Below are 24,224 nucleotides of genomic sequence, written 5' to 3' on the forward strand. Positions count from 1 at the left end.
CAGGGATTGTGTCTAATCTAAATACCCCGTACCAACTCCAACCTTTCAGCGCTTAATATCATAGTTATTATTAATCTGTTTCCTCATCAACCAAATGGGGATAACGGTATCTGCCCCTCCCCATCTCTGAATGCGAGCCCCAGGTGGGACAGGGACTGTGTCTAATCTAAATACCCCGTACCAACTCCAACCTTTCAGCGCTTAATATCATAGTTATTATTAATCTGTTTCCTCGTCAACCAAATGGGGATAACGGTATCTGCCCCTCCTCGTCTCTGAATGCAAGCCCCAGGTGGGACAGGGATTGTGTCTAATCTAAATACCCTGTACCAATTCCAACCTTTCAGTGCTTAATATCATAGTTATTCTTAATATCTGGAAGTGCAGACATTGCCGCTGGACTTACCACGACTGCAACGCCCTCATGCACCATTGATGGGGAAGCATAGAGGCTGGTGGAATATTTCCCAACATAGAGGGTGGGCCTAGAAGAAAACAAAGGACACATTTACCGGAGGACACATAACAGCTTAATCAGTCCTCTTCTGCAAAGCCCAGGAGCTGGAAGAGCAAACCTGCTCGACGTCTCGGCCATTTGGCAAGGCTCCCAGTATGGTGACATGGCTCCCTCTCACTGCACTTCACGCACACACTTCCACGCTACTGGTCTGTGAAACTTTCTCTGAGGGGAGTCCAGGGAGACGGTAAGTTGCAGGATCACCTTCCAGTTTTTAAGGTGATGGCATTTTTAGATCCTATCCCCATGATTTAACTTTAGTAGTCTGTTTGAATAAGGTCCAGGCTCTTAAATACAGCATAAGACACCAACATACACCAGTCTTGTACTGCACTCTACCAATACACTGCTCTATACACAGTAAGTGCCCAATAAATACCACAGATTAGATACAAAATAGGGATTATATTCAATAGCCTTTTGGGGGGCGAGGGGTGGGGGAGGAAGAGGGAGTCAAACAGAATAAGACTGTGCCTAAAGAGCACTTTTCATTGGATATTTTCCACCCTACGCATCCGGGTGGGCGTTAGGGTCGCTTTTCTTTTCCAATTCACAGGTTAAGAAACTCACTAGGGGAAGTGACATCCTCCAGATCACAGGGCATTCAAGATGTCCAGGGGTGACAAAACCAAATCTCCAGGCTTCCTTCCTCGGCTCGGACACCTGCTGGTTCCAGAGCCCAGCCCACAGGCCGAGAGGGGAAGAAACGAACGTCAGTCAAACCCCAGACTCACGTCAATTTGCTCTTGGTCTCGGTCTCCTTAGGGAAAGGGTATTTCCATTTGGTGATGCGCCCCACCTCCCCAGACATGAAGGTGAGGTAACGCAAGGTTTCCACGGCTACGTTGGTGTGCAGCACCTTCTGCAGGCCCTCTCGCTGCCAGATGTAGAAGGCCACCACCGGGGACGCGTAGTTCTGGATCCACAAGACGTCCCCGGACTCGCTGTCCACTGTCACCACCAATCCGTCTCCGTTGGACACAAAGTGGGACATCTCTGAAACAGGATCAAATACACGAGGTCGGGTCGGGTTTGCAGCCAGACACGTTCTTCTTGGGGTTACTCAGAAAGCAGACTTTGACCGTTCCGTTAAGAAGAACAAAAGATTTCTAAGGACCCTGGGAGTTCTGAGATCCTGCCTGATGTGAACCTTTGCAGATGTTCCCAGGAACAATCCCCTGACCTTGGAATCCCCCCGGCCTGGAATGCCCTCCCTTTGCCCATCCGCCAAGCTAGCTCTCTTCCTCCCTTCAAGGCCCTACTGAGAGCTCACCTCCTCCAGGAGGCCTTCCCACACTGAGCCCCTTCCTTCCTCTCCCCCTCGTCCCCCTCTCCATCCCCCACATCTTACCTCCTTCCCTTCCCCACAGCACCTGTATATATGTATATATGTTTGTACATATTTATTACTCTATTTATTTATTTATTTTATTTGTACATATCTATTCTATTTATTTTATTTTGTTAGTATGTTTGGTTTTGTTCTCTGTCTCCCCCTTTTAGACTGTGAGCCCACTATTGGGTAGGGACTGTCTCTATATGTTGCCAATTTGTACTTCCCAAGCGCTTAGTACAGTGCTCTGCACATAGTAAGCGCTCAATAAATACGATTGATGATGATGATGATGATGAAGTGTCGACCCCTGTGCCCAACAGACAGGAGAGTTCTGTCTTATTTTCGATACCTGGATGAAGAGCCGAGGACAGACCTGAAAACTGAGCTATCTGTCAGTGTGGAGCAGACGACATCTCTGGCAAGCACAAGCTGTCCTGGTTGGGAGGCAGAAGGGCCCAGGACAAAAAGGATGTTGTTGTTCTTGTTGTTTTTTATCCTATTTGTTAAATGCTTACTATGTGCCCGGCACTGTACTAAGCACGACAGTTGACACTGTACTAAGCACGATTCACGACAGTCTATATTACACATGGGGCTCAAAGCTTAATTCCCATTTTACAGAGGCACAGAGGTATTAAGTGACTTGCCCACAGTCACAGAGCAGACATGTGGCGGAGCTGGGATTAGAATCTAGATCCTTCTGACTCCCAGGACTGTGCTCTATCCACTAGACACACTGCTTCTCATAGTATTCCAGAAACAATGCTCAAGGCTGGTAACTGATTGACAAACTCTGTTAGGGATGACAAGGAGGTGGCTTCCTCTCTCTCCCCTGTCCCAGGCTCCTTTTCAGTTCTACTGACTGGTCTCCTCTTCAAACCTAATCTCCGAGGCTCCCCTCTTCCCTCTACGGCTTTTGATCATTTTCGAGTATCCCCAAAACACTCCCTCACCCCAGCCCCTAGTCCCCTCATACAAAAAAAATCACTGTTTCATGCCAGCATAAAACCTCCAAGAAAGGAAAATCCGGGGATTCTCTTAAAAAACAACAACAGTAACAATTTTCCGGCATCCTCTTGGACCAAGAGAGACAGCATCGAGCCACCTGGGGAGGCCCTTGGAGTCTTACTGTATTCCACGTCCTCCTCGGGAAGAGTGGCTGCATAGTCGAAGTAAGTAGCGTTCCAGCGCAGCTCCCGGCTCTTGGTATCAAACATAGTGATGGTGTACTCTGCATGGGGAAAAAAAGAGCACCGTGAGCCTCATTCCCAAGGTATTCACCTGACATGCTGCTGACACTCTCCGTTACAGGAAAGAAATCCTTCCTCATCCTTCCAGGCTAACCCTCTCTCCTTGCCTGTAGAGGCAGGTCAGTTAAATGGCTGTCCTCCGCACAAATAATCAATATATAGTCTAACCACAATGGAAGTGGCTCCTGAAAAAACCTGTTTTTGTTGGTTCTATCACTGAGGAGGATTAAGATTAAGTTCTCTTCCCCACCTGCCTAAATATCACAACACATAGTTTATCTTTTTTCAAGCATTCAGAGGAGAGTCACCGCCCTAAAGGTTGGCTAGTGGAAGGAGGATGAAAAGTATGAAAATAAAAATCATTCAGACGTGTTCCCTGATGCCCAGTTGAAGAACAAAAGGACAACCAAGATTTTCTCTTAAACCCAGCCCACCACTCCTGAAGAGTATGAAGAACCGCAACCCTTGCTACTGATTTCTTTCCATATTCATGTCTTCATTCTATCAATCAATCAATCAATCAATCGCATTTATTGAGCGCTTACTATGTGCAGAGCACTGTACTAAGCGCTTGGGAAGTACAAATTGGCAACACATAGAGACAGTCCCTACCCAACAGTGGGCTCACAGTCTAAAAGGGGGAGACAGAGAACAGAACCAAACATACCAACAAAATAAAATAAATAGGATAGAAATGTACAAGTAAAATAAATAAATGAATAAATAAATAGAGTAATAAATATGTACAACCATATATACATATATACAGGTGCTGTGGGGAAGGGAAGGAGGTAAGATGGGGGGATGGAGAGGGGGAAGAAGGGGAGAGGAAGGAAGGGGCTCAGTCTGGGAAGGCCTCCTGGAGGAGGTGAGCTCTCAGCAGGGCCTTGAAGGGAGGAAGAGAGCTAGCTTGGCGGAGGGGCAGAGGGAGGGCATTCCAGGCCCGGGGGATGACGTGGGCCAGGGGTCGATGGCGGGACAGGCAAGAACGAGGTACAGTGAGGAGATTAGCGGTGGAGGAGCAGAGGTTGCGGGCTGGGCAGTAGAAGGAGAGAAGGGAGGTGAGGTAGGAGGGGGCGAGGGGATGGACAGCCTTGAAGCCCAGGGTGAGGAGTTTCTGCCTGATGCGCAGATTGATCGGTAGCCACTGGAGATTTTTGAGGAGGGGAGTAATATGCCCAGAGCGTTTCTGGACAAAGATAATCCGGGCAGCAGCATGAAGTATGGATTGAAGTGGAGAGAGACACGAGGATGGGAGATCAGAGAGAAGGCTGGTGCAGTAGTCCAGACAGGATAGGATGAGAGCTTGAATGAGCAGGGTAGCAGTTTGGATGGAGAGGAAAGGGCGGATCTTGGCAATGTTGCGGAGCTGAGACCGGCAGGTTTTGGTGACGGCTTGGATGTGAGGGGTGAATGAGAGAGCGGAGTCGAGGATGACACCAAGGTTGCGGGCTTGTGAGACGGGAAGGACGGTAGTGCCGTCAACAGAGATGGGAAAGTCAGGGAGAGGACAAGGTTTGGGAGGGAAGACAAGGAGCTCAGTCTTCGACATGTTGAGCTTTAGGTGGCGGGCGGACATCCAGATGGAGATGTCCTGAAGGCAGGAGGAGATGCGAGCCTGGAGGGAGGGGGAGAGAGCAGGGGCAGAGATGTAGATCTGGGTGTCATCAGCGTAGAGATGATAGTTGAAGCCGTGGGAGCAAATGAGGTCACCAAGGGAGTGAGTGTAGATTGAGAACAGAAGGGGACCAAGCACTGAACCTTGGGGAACCCCCACAGTAAGAGGATGGGAGGGGGAGGAGGAGCCTGCAAAAGAGACTGAGAAAGAACGACCGGAGAGATAAGAGGAGAACCAGGAGAGGACGGAGTCTGTGAAGCCAAGGTCAGATAGCGTGTTGAGGAGAAGGGGGTGGTCCACAGTGTCAAAGGCGGCTGAGAGGTCAATTCAGCTCCCTGAGTTCCTCCAACTGGAATCTCTTGAGTATAAATCGTGGAAGAGGTGAATCCACCCAGAGCATCTGGGGAGAAAAGTGACTGCTGTGGTCCCTGGGAAGACCCGTACCTGAGTCCAACAACTCAGTCGCCTTCTGCAAGCCCACCCAGGGTTTCTGAAAGAGAGGAGAAAACCCGCATTTTGCCCACCAGAAGACAGCCCTCCAACCTACCTGTTCTTCCAAGATAGAGGAGGGAGGAGGACGGGCAGAGGCTCTCTGCAAATGCCGACGATAAGGTCTGTTGCTTCTCGCCAGTCATGAGGTCGACGACGTACCAAATATCCTGCTTCTTACCTGAAAAAACACAAAGGATTTTCAATCCACTCAGTCCGAAGAAATTAATGTAGACACACAACCCAAGGGAGATGGACCCTGAACTAAACGAGATTCAGGCTCTGTTGTGTAGACAGGAATAAGGGTTCATAAAGTGGTTGATTCAGTCGGTTGAGTTACACACGCAACAACTGCCCTGGCCGTCTGTGAACCAGGACTGATGTGCGGGGGGGACTCCAGCTCACAGACGCATTTTCTCCAAGAGAGGCTTTCCCTCTTCAGAGCAATGGCTTTTGGACTGGATAATCACTAGTCTTGGGCCTTCCTAAAGTGAGCCACCGCTCGGCCACCATCCTCCAACTCTCCAGTCAAAGAAACACCACCGGGATGCACCCATTAGTTAAACAATGGCACCTCGAGTACATCACGGTACAGCACAGGACTTATGGGAAGGATGCAAAAATCAAAGCAACCAAGTGTGAACCCACGCTAGGCACACCATGTTTTTAAATGGCATCTGTTAAGTGCTTACTATGCGCCAGGCACAGTACTACGTGTTGAGGTAGATACAACACAATCAGGTTGGACACAGTCCATGACCCACATGGGACTCATTGTCTTAATCCCTATTTTACAGATGAGGTAGCTGAGGCACAGGTAAAGTGAAATCATCATCATCATCATCATCAATCGTACTTATTGAGCGCTTACTATGTGCAGAGCACTGTACTAAGCGCTTGGGAAGTACGAATTGGCAACATATAGAGACAGTCCCTACCCAACAGTGGGCTCACAGTCTAAAAGGGGGAGACAGAGAACAAAACCAAACATACTAACAAAACAAAATAAATAGAATAGATATGTACAAGTAAAATCAATCAATAAATAAACAGAGTAATAAATATGTACAAGAAATGACTTGGCCAAGGTCACACAGCGGAAAAGCGGCAGAGCCGGGATCAGAATCCAGGTCCTTCTGACTCTCGGGCCTGTTCTCCACCCACGAGGCCGTGCTGCTAATACTTCACTACGGATATGACATGGGCCAAGACACACTCTCCAAGCTCCAGCCCTCGTCTGCCCAAGGAAGGAATGCTGCAGAGATGGCAAGAACTCAAAAGAAGGCATCCATGCTTAAGGGAATATTGAAAAAAGTCCAGTTAAAACACAGAAAAGCTACCACCAATATCCGAAAGCAGTGCACTGGCTCCAACTAATAAAAATAATAATAATAATGGCATTTATTAAGCGCTTACTACGTGCAAAGCACTGTTCTAAGCGCTGGGGAGGTTACAAGGTGATCAGGTTGTCCCACAGGGAGCACCCCACAGTCTTAATTCCCATTTCACAGATGAGGTCACTGAGGCACAGAGAAGTGAAGTGACTTGCCCAAAGTCACACAGCTGACAACTGGCGGAGCCAGGATTTGAACCCATGACCTCTGACTCCAAAGCCCGAGCTCTTTCCACTGAGCCACGCTGCTTCTACTGGGGGAGTCACCGCTGCACTCAGTACCATGAAAAATGGCAGGTAACCAGACAGCATACCAAGAGGATACACTCAGTACGGCAAAGACACCATCACCACCACAATTTTCCAGAAGGCGGCTGGAACAGTTTCGACTGCGGCAACTAATGAGACCCTTCGTACCTCTCTATTGCGGGGTAAAATCCTTGCCCGAGTCCTTTCTAGGCCAGCTACGGAAGAACATTATTAACTGGGTGCTTCCAGAATCTCAGTGTTGTCTCAGATCACAGCTGGGCACAGCAGGTATGAATTTTGCAGCCCATCGGAGTCAGGAAAAGGGGAGAAAACAGCCCCAAAACTATTGTTCTATTTTACTAGGTAAATATGACTGCCCCATATGATACACAGTAATATTTATATGGAGCATGATTGGTTGGATCAGAGTTGAGGGGGTCTTTTCTGAACCTTTTTCCTTAGTATCATCTGGGTACAGCAGGGCTATGTAGCGGGCATAGTGCTGTTCAATCTATTCCATGCAGACATTGTCCCCCTCTCCATCCCCCCATCTTACCTCCTTCCCTTCCCCACTGCACCTGTATACACGTATATATGTTTGTACATATTTATTACTCTATTTATTTTACTTGTACATATCTATTCTATTTATTTTATTTTGTTAGTATGTTTGGTTTTGTTCTCTGTCTCCCCCCTTTAGACTGTGAGCCCACTATTGGGTAGGGACTGTCTCTATATGTTGCCAACTTGTACTTCCCAAGCTCTTAGTACAGTGCTCTGCACACAGTAAGCGCTCAATAAATACGATTGATGATGATGATGCTTGTTGGTAGAGTCAATCAATCAATGGTATTTATTGAGCGCTTACTGTGCGCAGAGCGCTGTACTAAGTGCTTGGGAGAGTATTTATAAAATAATTGGTAGACCTATTTCCTGCCCACAGCGAGTTCGCAAACTAGAAGACTGTAAGTTTTAACAAGAGGCCCAGATATTGGGGTTAAAATCCATTTCCAATCCCCTGAGAAACTCTTCCAACTGGAGACAGTCTTTCGCACCCAGGCAAGACGACATCCACATTGTTGTGAAGTATGTTGCAGCGGGAGCCCGGGGCTACGACCGACAATAGGAAACTGAGGTACTGCACGCTAGCCTGCAGTAGGAAAATCCTTCATGCAAATAGAGATCTTCAACGGTAACATGGACCGGAAAGCTGTCTCAAAATTATCTGGGCAGCACATTAATCCAACAAACCAAAGATTGCCAAGCAAACAGACAACCAAACAAGACGGCCAGCGTATCCTTTGTGGGGTAGCAATTGACGTCTCAAACTTCACACTACACTGAACATCTCCAGAGTTGTACTGCTACCCAACCTTGTGAGATGTGAGAGAAGGCTATTGCCGGTTCATTCATTCATTCAATCGTATTTATTGAATACGATTTATTGAATACTGCTCCTTGAGCAGTTCTCTCGGTTTCATCTAGGTGCTAAATTCATATCATATGGTAAGCGCAACTGCCAACAGCCAAAGTCCTAGAATGAAAACAGTATACTGGCACTAACATTATACTTAGCTCAGTCAGGCAAAGACATAATAATAATAATAATAATAATGATGGCATTTATTAAGCGCTTACTATGTGCAAAGCACTGGAAAGACATGGAAGGTGAATGGATGAAAATACGATCAAATAGACACTACAAGCTGAGATCAATCGATCGATGGCATTTATTGAATGCCTACTGTGTGCGCTTGGGAAGGAACAAAATAATAAAGTTGGTAGACACGCTCCCTGCCCACATTATGATTTGGGGAAGCAGTAAATAAAACCTCAAACAAGGTGACATCACCACTGAATGTAGGGAACCAGGTGAACCAGATTGGTGTGCCTGCAGTTAAAAAAATAAAGAGTGGCGGTTTTTGCACACAAGCGTTGAGAGAACCACGAGGCGAACATCAAAACAGTGCCAAACACTGCAGAGAACAAACAGATTAGCACAACAAAGCGCAATCTTTGTGTAAATATGGTGTGGTCAGTGCTGTCTGTCCTGCGATGACACTTACACCCTTGAGTAAACCTTCTTGTCAGTAGTGTCACTGTTAAATGTGAAAGACAACTATGAATAGGCTGAGGTGAGTTTTCTTCTCAGGGTTTCCATCTGGAAATGACCGTGGCCTTGTTGACAGGTACATGCACCATGCACAGAGTTCACAAGAAAATCAGGATTTAGCTTTATCTCCTTAGTCAGCCAGTTGCAACCGCTGTTCTTTACCTGGACGCACTGACTCGATCCATCCAGGTGAATATAATAATAATAATGGCATTTGTGAAGAAATGCCATTACCGAGTCAAACCAATGGTCCGTTCAGTCTAACATTCTGTCTCTACAGTGGAAACCAGATGTTTGGAGACACAAGGTTGGTTGGGCATGGACAAAGTACAGAGGCTTTTATGAGTTTGGCCTAGGCAGCTCTCTGCCCTTCTCCCACACTTGTCATGTTGAAAAATTCGTATCTGTCACGTTGCATTTTGGCTGGATGATGCTCCGCTGTGACTCCCAGAGAAAATAGGCCTCTCACCCATGAATGAAAAGCAGGGTGGCTCAACAGATAGAGCACGGACCCGGGAGCCAGAGGACGTGGTTCTGATCCCGGCTCCGCCACGTGCCTGCTGTGTGACCCTGGGCAAGTCATTTCACTTCTCAGGGCCTTCGTTACCTCACCTGTAAAACGGGGATTAAGACTGTGAGCCCTGCGTGGGACATGGACTGTGTCCAACCCTGATTAGCTTGTGTCTACCCGAGAGGTACATAAGCAACACTTAAATACGATTTAAAAAAAAATCCAAACTCCTCTCAAACCCACTGAAGCCTGCAGCTTCCTATGATGCAAGATTCCATATAATTACTACCTGTTGGAAGAAGGAGTACTTCCTTTTGTTTGTTTGTTCGTTCTGAGCCTATTACCTTTAAGCTTCAATGGGCGTCCCCTACACCTCTTGTGGGATTCGGTGATTTCTGGGCATGCACTGGTTTTGTACACTTCAATCATGTTCCATCTTAGGCTTCACCTTTAAAGTCTGAGGAGTCTTAGGCTAATTCAGAAGCTGCTCCAACTCATCAATTGGGTTGCCCATCTCTGGACCCTCTCCAGGTCAACCTGGTTCTTCCTGTGATGCAGCAACCTGCACTGAAGTGGCCGACGTGTTCCTCATCAAATACCCAAGATCTCCCTAATTTGCCAGCACTTACAGGTCATTAATGACCCGATCAATGCAACCTTCCCTGGATGTTTATATTCTCAGCTTGCTTTTCGTTCATTTGTCTGTGAACTCTTTGGGAACGTCCCTCAATTATCATCTGTTGTGTGCCGGAGTGTTCTCAGCTCTCTGTGCTTTCAAATGTTTCTGATGTAAATGCCACGTCCAAAACGATGCCCACTTGCACATCACGTTCTGTTTAATTGCCTTAAGGTAAATTATTTTGTTCTTTTTTTTTTTTTATCAGACATGTGGAGTCTCCTGTGACAAAATGTTTTTTTGCCACCAAGATATTGTGAAAAGGAGAATGTGACTCAAGAGGTTTATCATAATATGCGTGAACTGTGAGCGAGATACCATCAGAAAATATCACCAGTCCCCTGAATTCACTGGGCACCTTCCTTCAAGGCGTTTAGCCCATTTTACAATACGCTCAACCCTTCTCACCAAATCCTAGTGGAATAGACAGATAATCCTTGAAGTCTACTTCTTTCAAATATTCTTGTAAGAGAGGAAGAGCATAAATCATTGAAATCCCCAGTTAATCCTAAAGTCAATTTAGGTATTATTTTCAACCTCTTCCCCGTCAAATCTTTGATATGAGCTACTAGTAAAATTGTATGACTTAAGTATCCCTTCCTTTCCCTTCCCCAGCCCACCTTCTAATGAGTAAGCACTCAGGAAATACCACTGAGCAAGGACTGAAATTGCCCAAAAAATGGCAACAGGGAGATGGAAGACAAACAAGTGGGTTGGATAATCTGTCCAAATCAATCAATCGATCAGTGGTATTTGAGCACTTTCTGTTTGCAGGGCTTGGGAGAGTACAGGACAGTGGAGTTGGTAGGAAATAATCCCTGTCCACCAGGAGCTTACAGTCTTAGAGTTCACCCAAGTTCACCCAGAGAATAAAGAAAATGACTGTCCCTGAATAAAGAAAAGTGATTTTCTCCCTTCATCATAGAAGGGGGGAAGAAAAAGGCAGAGGAAAGGAAAGGGGAAATGATCCCCCCCAAATCTCCACCTACACCATCCCCCAGCTGCCCTGACCAGGTCTCATAAATTGTAGGTGGTTGGGGACCTGGGTTCAAGTCTGGATGAGCCCTTTGACTTGCTGGGAGATCTCGACCAACTCCATCCACTCCGAAAGGCCATCAGCAAGCGGCTACTTCAGTTTAGAGCCCAGGTGTGCTGTTGGGGAGTTGAGGAAAGAATAAACAGTACCTGCCTGAATCACCGTCAGCTCTGGCAAGTGTCCTAGGTTTGTCCATTTGATAAGCACTGAACCTGCCTGCTGCCCATGACCTCCCTCCCTCCCTCAACAATAAAGCCCACTGTGAAAAGACCTGGAGGGTAGAAAAGAAAGAGACGGAGACAACCCCTGCTAGTACAGCCTGTACTCAGGAGCTAAACAGAACATTGCATCACTGAAAGGTGAACCACAGCTTAAAACGATTTTGATTAAACCCAGCAGTGACCCGAACAAAGGAACTGGCTGGACCAACAAGCTTTTAAGTACACAATTTGGACTGATTTGAGGTAGCCCTTGAGTCCTGAAAACAAATGCACCGGCCTAAACTTTCATTCATTCAGTCGTATTTATTGAGCGCTTACTGTGTGCAGAGCACTGTACTAAGCGCTTGGGAAGTACAAGTTGGCAACATATAAACATGGCTGAGGTGACTCTCTGATGGCTGGAAACGGATGCCCCAAGCACCTGTGATCTTCGCCACTCCCTAAGGCTGGGGTGTTTCCCCTTATGGAAAGCTGAGACTGGGGATGCAGGGTACCCGTGCCGATCATCATCATCATCACCAATCGTATTTATTGATCGCTTACTGTGTGCAGAGCACCGTACTAAGCGCTTGGGAAGTACAAATTGGCAACATATAGAGACAGTCCCTACCCAACAGTGAGCTCACAGTCTAAAAGGGGGAGACAAAACCAAACATACTAACAAAATGAAATAAATAGAATATATATGTACAGGTAAAATAAATAAATAAATAAATAAATAGAGTAATAAATATGTACAAACATATATACATGTATACAGGTGCTGTGGGGAAGGGAAGGAGGTAAGATGGGGGGATGGAGAGGGGGACGAGTCTCCCTAGCATAGGGGGTGAAGGAGGCGTGATGTCTCCCAAGCAGCCTAAAAGTACTCTATGCTCCCTATGAACCTCAGGCGACGAATGCCCTCAGAGGAGAGAAAAGTGCTTTGGGGTCAAATTGAGAACGGCTCTGCCCCACAATTAGAAGAGCTCGCTCCACCCCACCTCCCCTTCTCGGAGGAGCTCCCTGTGAGGGTGCCATGGATTTGGACCCTTGCACGAGGTCGCTGTCAGTGTTAAAGAAAAGCCGCTGGGACCCTCCAGGACAAAGAGGTTTGGAGCAAAAAGCCATTGTCTGGAGGGGAGGAAACCAAGCTGGGACAGGTGATTCCACCTCTTTGAACCCTCATTTCCTGATTATGAAACAACTGCCTCATGCCTCTCAGTGATAAACTGACCCCAACAAAGCCCTTGTTAAAAAGTCAAAGGTGAAACAGATGGTTTGAGCAAAAGGCTCTAAGGTCCTCTCAAGAAAGCCGGCATATGAATATAAGATATCACTGTCACCATCGTGCCAAGACAAGTGTAGATTTACTCTGACAAAAGTGCATTTTTAACTCATGTCTTTGGCAGGAACAGAGTTAAGTGAGGGTTGCAAAAGAAACTAACCTCTGCAGAAACAATGGCACTTTTGCTTATCCCATCAAGCTATGTGCCATTTTTTACCATGTGATCCAATATCAGGAAGAAGGGAGAAAGTACTATAATTAGTAGTGAAGGCAGGCGGGGCTCCTTCCCTGGCGCATGACAGTATATACTTATTTTAAATTTCACTTAGTGGTTGCCCGGTTTACTGCAAAGTTTAAATACTCAGGGCAGATCAAAACGGCAGCACGAAACTGACAGGGGAAACTATCTCCTATTCCACTTTAGTAGTCACAGCCTCCCGCAGCACTTTTGTATATATCCTACATGTCTATTACTTAAACATTAACTCATGTACATATCCCCTTCTCTTTCTTCATATTTATAATTCATTTGAGGGCCTGTCTTTCCTACTGAACTGCAAGCTCCTTAAGGAGAAGGACCAGGTCAATGTCTGCCTCCCCACCTAGACTTACAAGCTCGTTGTGGGCAGGGCACATTTCCACCAACTCTGTCATAGCGTACTCTCCCAAGGCTTAGTACAGTGCTCTACACAAACGCTCAATAAATAAACACTGTTGATGATGACAACATTAATAATTTTACAGTGCTCTCCCAAGAGGTTAGTACAATGTTCTGAATATAGTGGGTCCTCAAAAAATTATATTGATTGACTAAAAACAGCCTTGTAGAAATTCTCTTTCATGCAGGAAAACTACAACACCCACGCCCCTCTCATCCGATGCCTGGTGCTTTTGGAACAAGATAGGCTGAACAATTCAAGTACGGCTGTTTCCATAAAACTTAGAAGGGGAGGGCATCCCTTTGTCTCTCTGGTAACTAGTCACGTTCCCACTTCACCTGGAAACTTCAAAGAGCCAGTTTTCCCTGGGCCCGAGGCGAGGCCCTGGAGTCTCTTACCCATGTAGAGAATTCCATCTGAACTCCGGCACGGAGATGCGTGTACCAACTCGGGAATAGTAAATGGCAGTTTCTATAAACAAAAAACAAATACACAAGGAATAAAGTTGACTTAAAATACCCTGCAGCCTGTTACATTTTGGCTACCCTTTCTTCTTCATCACCCAAATCTGATATTCAAAAACAAGGAGGGGCGGGATATTTACCACAGTAACATTGGAAAAAGTCAGGAGCTTCTAAGGAAGACTAAATTCCATATGGAGCATCACTTGCCTAATCTGGATCACAGTCTTCTGTTTTCTGATTTCTATTGATAATGACAATAGTGGTATTGGTTCAGCACTTACTATGTGCCAAGCACTTTACTAAGTACTGGAGTACATACAAAATAATCAGGTTCAGGCACAGTCCCTGTCCCACATGGGGCTCACATTCTTAAGTAGGAGGAAGAACAGGTACTGAATCCCTAGGGAACTAAGACACCGAGAAGTTAGGGCATTTGCCCAGGGTCACACAGAGGGAAAGTAGCGATGCTGGGATTGAAACCTAGGTCCTCTGACTCCTGGGCATGTGCTCTTTCAACTAGGCCACGCTGGAGCACGAGTTCTTGGCAGCTTTCCTTTTATAATTCCTTTTACCCCTCTCAAATGCTTTTCACACATTTCTCCCCAGATTCCCCCTCCAGCTGCCTCGTCACCCTCCTTTCACCACCCTCTCAATTTCCATCATATCCCTCAAGCGCCACAATTTAGGCCCTTCCCTTCCCCCCATGCCTTATCCCTTAGGCTACACAACACTGAGGACACATCCCCCATGGCCACACTAGAGAGACCGGCCCCCCTGCAGAGGAGGGGGAACCCATCGTCAGTAGCAGCAGTAGCAGCAATCCCAACTTTTTCTGCCCAATGGAGCCTCTCTCAGCCAGGTCCTTTGGGGACACCTCACTGTTGCTGAATGAAGAAGAGGAAAAATCTGCCTTGCCCTCAACTGAGGAAGAGCTGACCTGGCTGATTCCTTATCCGAAGCTTCAGGGAGTGAGAGAGACTGGCTGGAGGTTGGAACCAGGGAGGCTGAGGGGCGAGGAATCCCGGGCCATTTGGGGCCAGGTTTACCACCGATAATTTCAATTCCTTTTACATGGGGTCCACCCTCCTAGAGAGCCCCTATGACTTAAAGGAAAAGTGGTCTATGGCACTGGAAACAGTCCCAGACCTTGGGTCTCCACAGCTGTGAACAGCAAAGTAGAAGATAGATAACCTCTCCATTTTAAGGGATAAGAACCAAGGGCTCTTAAGCGGAGGTGGAGGAAGAAGGAAAGAAGTAGAGAAAGCAAGAAGATTAACTCTGGGCAAAAAGGAAACTCAGTGCCCAGCCCTGAGCGTTCCCTACACCTTTCCAGGAAGCGGCCTGAAGAAGAGCTGCATGGGCAACGTGACAGATGTAGCAGTAGAAGACAAACCCTTAAAGTGCTCTGCCATAAATGCTTCTCTGTTCAAACAAAGAAGGTGCCACGGGGGAGGGAGACTCAGAATTAGAAGGAAGTTGCGGTGAGTGCCAGGAAAAGAAATGAATGGGAAGCCAAATGTTTCACTGCATTTCATCATAAAACAGGTTCTTCCTAGGCATACAGCTGACACCTGAGCTGCTTCTAAATAAGGTAGGCCACTATTTCTGAGGCTTTTACCATTTTCATTCTGTTCTTATAAAACACAGAGGTGACTGGGGTTCAAATCTTGGTTCCTCCCCTTGCCAGTTGGGCAAGTCATTTAACGGCTCTGGGCCTCTATTTCTTTATCTATAGGATGGGGATTGAATACCTGCTCTCCCTCCCCTTTAGAAAGTGATCCCCATGAAGGTCAGGGATGGACTGTGTCTGAGCTTACTGTAGCGTGTCTACTCCAGAAGCACAAAGCAACACAAAGCAAGCCCTTAACAAATACTGCTATTAGTATTATTAACTCCAAGCAGCCCCAGGCTAAGATAATTTTTTTAAGGAGGGAATATTGATGATTGTTTTTGTTTGTTTGTGGTTTTTCTGTTTGTGTCTGTTGGTTTTTTTAAGGGAGAGTTTTCATGGTTTTTAAATAAGAATAAGGGTTTCCGCTGGCTTGGCTAAACATTTTTTTTTAATTTTCTGCACTTAATGACTACTTAGCATTTCCCTGCCAGCCAAGAGCTCACAAATGGTGCACTCTGCACACAATAAATTCCACTGATTTAACGAAATGGGCGTCAGAAACAGGGTTTCCACTGAGCAGCCAGGGGACGGGGGGAGTTGTGTTGGATCCATTCGCTTTCCAGGCCCTGCCTCCAGCCTCAGCCACGCTGTCTGGGAAAGACCAGATGTCAGCAGAACAGAAAGTGCCAGGGCTTACAGTACAAGCTCCCTACCCCGATTACCCCGTCAAAGCCTTGGGCAAAATACCAGGAGCACCTTGCTCCCCCAGAGGTGATGTTATCGTGGCTCTACTACACCACGAAGTCAGAAATTCCTGTTTCGGGTCTGGTTGTTCCATTGCCGGTTAGATGAACTCGGTTTTTACAGCTGTCCTCATTCTAAAAGGGATGAGGGCCGGACTGGACCTTAAGTTGTTCCTACAACGTTCTGGCATGAATGCTTAAGAGGAGGATGGGGTGCGGTTGGGATTTGGGGTGTAGGGGACTAAGGGTTTGAGGAGCACAAGAACTTTTACTTCCCTTATTCTCTTAACTGGCTCTAAGTGGTGTCTTAGTCGTTCCAAGGGCCAAAAAAATAGGCAACTGCTATGAGCTAGACACTCTACAGAGGGATCCGGACCAAGCCACAGGGCCCCAAGCCCCAGGTTTTCCCAGCATCCCTGTAGCCATCCCCAAGTTTATCCTAAGGATCACAAAAGCAGCTGCTGCCCATAACCATGTTGGCTGCAACTGGAATGCTTTGCTCAGAAATATGGGACTCTGGCAATGTGGTACAATGGATGAGCTTTGACACTTCAAACCAAAGACCACAGACCTGGGGGATGCTCGCTTCCGCACGGCATAGTCCGTCTAACTGATTCTACAGCTAAGAGTTACCAATAACAAGAAAGGGCCCGCACTTAGCGGACCCACACTTAGCACTAGAAGCCAAACCACCTCACCGTCAGGCCTTCGTTGTTTTTGCCCCCGACGGTGTACAGGCTGCCGTCATTGGGATCTGGGAGGAATGCAGGCCTAGGAGTCAAGCAGAAAAGGCGTCAGGGAGAACCCGATGACTAGAACCTGGATCCCAAGAGAGCCCTGGGAAGGTGAGCGACCATGCGACCGTGTTCCTTTTCCGACTTCACTCCATTTTCATTTCCTCCAAAACCGGAATAATAATGATGTTCTCTGTCTCCCCCTTTTAGACTGTGAGCCCACTGTTGGGTAGGGACTGTCTCTACATGTTGCCAACTTGTACTTCCCAAGCGCTTAGTACAGTGCTCTGCACACAGTAAGCGCTCAATAAATACGACTGATGATGATGATGATGGTATTTGTTTACTGCTTACCGTCTGCCAAGCACTGTTCTAAGTGCTGGAGGAGATACAGAGTGATCAAGTTGTCCCAGACAGGGCTCACAATCTTAATCCCCATTTTACAGATGAGGCAGCTGAGGCCCAGAGAAGTAAAGTGACTCGCCCAAAGTCACACAGCTGAGATTGGAACCCACAACCTCCGACTCCCAAGCCCGTGCTCTTTCCACTAAGCCACACTGCTTCCGATGTAATACAAGAACTAACGCAAAGGCTTCAGTCAGAAGTGTAGCTACAAGATTCAGAAAACTCTGAACATATTAAAAGAGGAGGAAAAAAAGGGAAACCATTACAGGTTATGGTCCAACTTCAATTTTGAAAACACACTCCAGGCAAGAGGAGGGCCCTGCCAACCTTTAATGTTCAGTGACCACCTTCCTCTAGAGGCTATTGCCCAAACCCTGACAGCAGGACATCTGGTGAACCTCTGGACTGTGCGCTCACTGTGGGCAGGGAATGTGTCTGTTATATTGTTGTGTTGTTCTCTCCCAAGCACTTAATACAATGCTCTGCACAACGTAAGCACCCACTGTTTACAACTGACTTACTGACAAGCATGTCTGTTTGTGGAGAACATGATGTGGTATCACTACCACTCCTTGAAGGCAGGGCTAATGTCTCCTAATTCTACTATACTCCCCCTCCCTGCACGTTAGGTATAGTTCTTGGCACACAAATAGGCACTTAATACCTATTATTGATTAGAGGAAACCTGCCTGTACCACACAAATTATGGGGAAATGGGGCTCCCTGCGTGTTCTCCCCTGCTCAAATTCCCAGAACTTCTCAATCAACATCATCATCAATCGTATTTATTGAGCGCTTACTATCATCATCATCATCAATCGTATTTATTGAGCGCTTACTATGTGCAGAGCACTGTACTAAGCGCTTGGGAAGTACAAATTGGCAACATATAGAAACAGTCCCTACCCAACAGTGGGCTCACAGTCTAAAAGGGGGAGACAGAGAACAAAACCAAACACGCTAACAAAATAAAATAAATAGAATAGATATGTACAAATAAAATAAATAGAGTAAAAAATGTGTACAAACATATATACATATATACATATATCCCTCAATGGTCTGGGAGTTGGAAACTCCAACTTTCTTGCCCTGTTATAAAAAAGCAGCAACAGTCTACCTAGACGGAAATGAGCTGAAACATACTTACTCTTCCACATGCGTTGGAATCTGCAGGACCGGATCTGCAGGAGAAAATAAACAGAATGTCAATGAACGGGCAATGAAAAGAATCAGAGCACCAGAGAAGAGGCAGTGAGACGGCAGAAGAAGACCGTTGCAATATTCTTAGATTGTGAGCCCCCTCGAGGGATTCGGTCCATGGGCTAATCCCCACCCGGGTAATCTCCCCCAGAATTTAATCCGGTGCTCTGCACACAGTAAGCATTTAATAAATACGATTACTACTACTACCCCATAGCTTTCGACTGCCATATGGGGAAAAAAATCAATCAATCAATCGTATTTATTGAGCGCTTACTGTGTGCAGAGCACTGGACTAAGCGCTTGGGAAGTACAAGTTGGCAACATATAGAGACGGTCCCTGCCCAACAGTGGGCTCACAGTCTAGAAGGGGGAGACAGAGAACAAAACCAAACATATTAACAAAATAAAATAAATAGAATAGATATGTACAAGTAAAACAAATAAATAGAGTAATAAATATGTACAAACATATATACATATATACAGGTGCTGTGGGGAAGGGAAGGACAAAAGGCATAACCAGGAATCTAGGCATGCCAGCCTATGTCCAACCAATCTCGCATTAGTCCTCGTCCATTCTGGCATGGCTCAGTGGAAAGAGTACGGGCTTGGGAGCCAGAGGTTATGGGTTCTAATCCCGGCTCTGCCACTTGTCTGTTGTGTGACTTTGGGTAAGTCACTTAACTTCTCTGTGCCTCAGTTACCTTATCTGTAAAATGGAGATTAAGACTGTGAGCCCCACGTGGGACAACCTAATCACCTTGTATTCCCCCTCTCAGCACTTAGAACAGTGCTTTGCACATAGTAAGCGCTTAACAAATACCACCATTATTATTATTATTCTGGCGAGGCCCAATCCAGGAGTAGTATCAGTAGTGTTAATACTAAATTCCCATTTTGGGCCGGGCGCCGAACTAGGTGCTTGGGAATTTCAGAATAAACTGACATGTTCCTTGACTGCAAGGAGTATAGGGAAGCAGCATGGCTCAGTGGAAAGAACCCGGGCTTTGGAGTCAGAGGTCATGGGTTCAAATCCCGGCTCCACCACTTGTCAGCTGTGTGACTTTGGGCAAGTCACTTAACTTCTCTGGGCCTCAGTTACCTCATCTGTAAAATGGGGATTAAGACTGTGAGCCCCCCGTGGGACAACCTGATCACCTTGTAAACTCCCCAGCACTTAGAACAGTGTTTTGCACATAGTAAGTGCTTAATAAATTAAATAAAAAAGGAGTCTACCCAAGGGTCATAAACACGAAAACATTTACAAGAGTAAGTGAAAATAAATCACTGAATGCACATGGGGTTAAACATATATCAAGGGTGCTGAGAATGCGTGTAAGTACGGTCAATAAATGCTAGAGCTGTCTGTTGAGTCTACGCAGCTTGATGTCCTGGGAAATTAATCGGGGAAGGCTTGTTGAAAGAGTCGGATTTTCAAGGGTGTTTTGAATGTGGGGAGAGCTGTGGTTTGTCAGATTTGGGAAGGGACAGAGTTCTGAGTTGGGGGACCAGCCTAACTGAGGAGACAAAGGTGGGAAAGTAGAGAATGAAGAAACAGCTAGTTAAAAAGTTGGCTTGGGAGGAACAAAGAGAGTGAGTTGGAGATAAACAGGTAGAGAGAGTAGAAAGTTAAAATGAGGCCAATTAGTGGAGAACCTAGAAGAGCCTAATTGGTTTGAGGGGAAAAATTAAACAATTCACTTCATGAGGAATAATGTGCTTTAGAATACCAGAGAAAGATTGTGCAGTCAGTAAGCAGTCTGCTTATCTTTCCTATCGATCCCATATTTATTCTATTTATTTTATTTTAATACTTTTTTTTTGTTCTCTGTCTCCCACTTCTAGACTGTGAGCCCACTGTTGGGTAGGGATCATCTCTATATGTTGCCAACTTGCACTTCCCAAGCGCTTAGTGCTCTGCACACAGTAAGCGCTCAATAAATACGATTGAATGAATGAATGAATGAGTATTCCTTCACACATGATGATCAAAGCCGGACATAAATGTACAAGATATTTGTCAAACTGCACTGGCAAAGACCTAAAACGTAGTCATGAAGCCTTCCAATTTAGTGAAGCAAGATTCTTGAATTTTAAAGAGCTGGTTATCAATGGCATTTATTGAGTGCTTACTGTGTATAGAGCAATGTATTAAGCACTTGGGAAAGTACAATCCATTAGTGATGATGGACAAGATCCCTGCCCACAAGGAGCTAATTTACAGTCTACAGAGGGAGACAGGCATTAAAACAAACTAAAGCTGGGGGAAATAGCAGAGTGATAGGATATTTACATAAGTGCTGTGGACAACAAGTGACCAGTCAAAAAACAGAATGATAAATTCTCTGCCTCCGTTAAGTTCATCACAAAGAACTGACAATACTTTCAATACAGGTAACAAACTGGCCTAGGCAGTCTTATGGTGAGAACTGTCCTGGGTTGGTAGCTTGTCCACTGACCAACTGAATCAGGAAATCAGATTTGAAAATGTACACTGGCATCAGACAACCCAATTAAATACATACAGATCTTTCAAAAAAATCATCGCAAGACCTTTGAGAGGCCATGAGGCGAAAAGGCAAAACTGAAAATGTTATCGGGTGCTTCAGGCAGGAAACAAGTCAGCACAACAGTGGATGGCTTTTTGGTGACCAGGGTTGTTAATCCCACACCTACTGGTGGGTAAATTTCAGAAAAAGGAACACTATCTTATAATGTGAAAGAGGTACGCAGGTGTGTGTTGGGTGAAAGCTCAGATTGTAATAAAAAAACCATGTCGCTCAAGGAGTTTATCACCTTTTGAAAGGCTTTTTTTTTTTAATGTGCTATTTAAATCCTAAAAGGAAAATGGAAAAAAATTCCAAGTTAGGAAAATTAGGAACAAGAGTAAAAAAATCCCCCCACTAAATGAGTTTAAATTCATTCATTCAATCGTATTTATTGAGTATTTATTTATTATTATCATTCTCCCCCTTCTATCAATCAATCAATCAATCGTATTTAATGAGCGCTTACTGTGTGCAGAGCACTGTACTAAGCGCTTCGGAAGTCCAAGTTGGCAACATATAGAGACGGTCCCTCCTCAACAGCGGGCTCACAGTCTAGAAGGGGGATTTCAAGTCAACTCAAGCAGTGGGAAGAAACACCAGCTGCTCACTTTATACTTTAAGACAAACACACCAAGTCCTTCCAATTCTATGACAAAGTGTAGAAATGCTCCCCAGTAGCCTTTTAAATATGAAGCACAGAAAGGAATTATCCCTCTAGGCTATTTATCGAGCAAGATCTCGGGAGAGTTATTCAGTGATAAGCAATTTTAAATGGCTGCTCTGTTATGTGAAACCGTTCTTTGGAAGGCCATTTTCCTCTGCTTCCCCCGCTGAATTCAATACAGGAGACTCTCAATATTAACATCCAATTCTGCATCAAACACCGCAGATAAGGGGTATAAATATACAGTTATTTGACATTTGCCTGAAAGGCTTTGCCATATAGGTGAGGGAAAACTGAGAACACGGACAAAAGCCCACGTGTCTTCCATCATTTCTAAGGACAATCTAGAATGGTCCAAGAAGGGAGAGGCCCAAAGGCGAAAGGTCCTGGCAATTTGGAAAGAAAATCATCATTTCAGGTTTTCTCACACCCAAAGTTGGTTGATTTAGAATGGAGAAGACAGGAGATTTGGAAGCCTATCAGTGGAAATCCTGCAGATGCCAGGGATGAAGAGGAACTACAATTTTTTAAAAAAGTTCCGATTCTGACTTGAAGGAGGTTCCAAGGCAGCATCCCCACCTAGGCTGCCTTTGCACAGAAGCATTTCTCTAAGGGAGGAAAACAATGAGATGCCTTTGCTGATTACAGACGCTTCTAGAACTGAGTGTTCATTCAATTGGAGCTCAAAGAACCCCAATCTAAGATCATTCCTTTCCTCAAACGATCACCACAGGGGAAAAGAAAAAGTTGTCTCCAGCCTAAACTGGATCTTAATGATAACTGGATGAACAACTGCTCGAGCAGCCATTTCACTTTGTTTTTTACTTAGCTTTCTTAAAACCACAGTCCCTTACCGATGGAAAATACAGGAAATGACCAATATCACCCTAAACTTGTTGCCGAATTGTACTTTCCAAGGGCTTAGTACGGTGCTCACAGTAAGCACTCAACAAATACGATTGAATGAATGAACTGACATGTTCCCTTTGTTTATAGTGACTATTATGACACACTTAACATTCTTTATCAACCCCACTTCTTTAAAATTCAACTGCCTTTTTTAATACACCCCACAGCACTTCTGCACATATCCGTAATTTACCTGAAGATCTGTCTCCCCATCTGGGCTGTAAGCCTTCCTTGGGCAGGGAACATGTCTAACAATGCTGCTTTATTGCACTCCCCCCAAGCGCTTAGCACAATGCTGTGCATACAAGAGGCGCTCAATAAATACTATTGTTTGACTGAACTGAGCTAGTGCCTTGGTACCACAACAAAACCTAGAATTTTGTCAGTCCAAAGCAACCTTCCAAGGTAATTAATCAACTCAAAGCAAAACTCTTTTGCTCTTTCTGGGAGCAGATCAACTCCCCACCTTCTCTTTATCATATCCATTGGTCAAGGACTCCTTTGATTTTTGAAAAACAGTCTGGCACCCCCAGCCAAGAGGAATGGCTTGCTCAGTTATTTCAACCATCATCATCATCATCATCAATCGTATTTATTGAGCGCTTACTATGTGCACAGCACTGTACTAAGCGCTTGGGAAGTACAAATTGGCAACATATAGAGACAGTCCCTACCCAACAGTGGGCTCACAGTCTAAAAGGGGGAGACAGAGAACAAAACCAAACATACTAACAAAATAAAATAAATAGGATAGATATGTACAAGTAAAATATATAAATGAATAAATAAATAACCACAATGCTAAGCCTCAGTCTAGAAGGCTATAAGCATGATTCACTGGAATAAGATTCCTCATCTTTATTTGCTGACAAAAATTATCCTCTCCAACTCAAAGCTTATTAAGATCTCAGCCAAATTAAATCTAATTCCTAGATTCTTGGGAAGAAACTTTTCCCCAAATGTACATTTATTCCTGGCCTTCTGAGGAAGGGGCTAGATTAAACCTAATCTGCAAGTTTGCACCTACTAAGTGTAGACTGTGAGCCCACTGTTGGGTAGGGACTGTCTCTATATGTTGCCAACTTGTACTTCCCAAGCGCTTAGTACAGTGCTCTGCACACAGTAAGCGCTCAATAAATACGATTGATTGATTGATTGATTTAGATCAAAACTGTAGGACTGGGGCAGGATTTACATGAGACTCGATTTAAGATCTTCAGACTTATAAGAGCTGGAATGGGAGTGGTAAACTTTCTTCAAATATCCCTTTCTTAAAGATAACAGTATTGCAGATTTTGCTCAGAGCAAAGCATAATTATAATAATAACAATGTGATTGTTATTGTTGGCTCAGTGGAAAGAGCAAGGGCTTTGGAGTACGAGGTCATGGGTTCAAATCCCGGCTCCTCCAACTGTCAGCTGTGTGACTTTGGGCAAGTCACTTCACTTCTCTGTGCCTCAGTTCCCTCATCTGTAAAATGGGGATGAAGACTGTGAGCCCCCCGTGGGACAACCTGATCACCTTGTATCCTCCCCAGCGCTTAGAACAGTGCTTTGCACATAGTAAGCGCTTAATAAATGCCATTATTATTATTATTATTATC

General features: G+C 45.3%; 1 protein-coding gene across 2 annotated transcripts in view; it reads right to left on the bottom strand.

The window, feature by feature from the left end:
* ERN1 (endoplasmic reticulum to nucleus signaling 1) overlaps positions 1-24,224 on the bottom strand; it is a 77,600-nt gene that overhangs the window by 23,090 nt on the left and 30,286 nt on the right. For both annotated transcript variants that reach the window (XM_038757099.1, XM_038757098.1), the window contains exons 3-9: positions 18,444-18,477; positions 16,853-16,925; positions 13,734-13,806; positions 5,269-5,391; positions 2,983-3,084; positions 1,252-1,513; positions 407-485 (exon numbers count right to left, since the gene is read on the bottom strand). In XM_038757099.1, the coding sequence (XP_038613027.1) occupies positions 407-485; positions 1,252-1,513; positions 2,983-3,084; positions 5,269-5,391; positions 13,734-13,806; positions 16,853-16,925; positions 18,444-18,477 (746 nt within the window). The remainder of the gene's footprint in view (positions 1-406; positions 486-1,251; positions 1,514-2,982; positions 3,085-5,268; positions 5,392-13,733; positions 13,807-16,852; positions 16,926-18,443; positions 18,478-24,224) is intronic.

The sequence above is a fragment of the Tachyglossus aculeatus genome, chromosome 15 (assembly GCF_015852505.1).
Source record: "Tachyglossus aculeatus isolate mTacAcu1 chromosome 15, mTacAcu1.pri, whole genome shotgun sequence".
Taxonomy (NCBI): domain Eukaryota; kingdom Metazoa; phylum Chordata; class Mammalia; order Monotremata; family Tachyglossidae; genus Tachyglossus; species Tachyglossus aculeatus.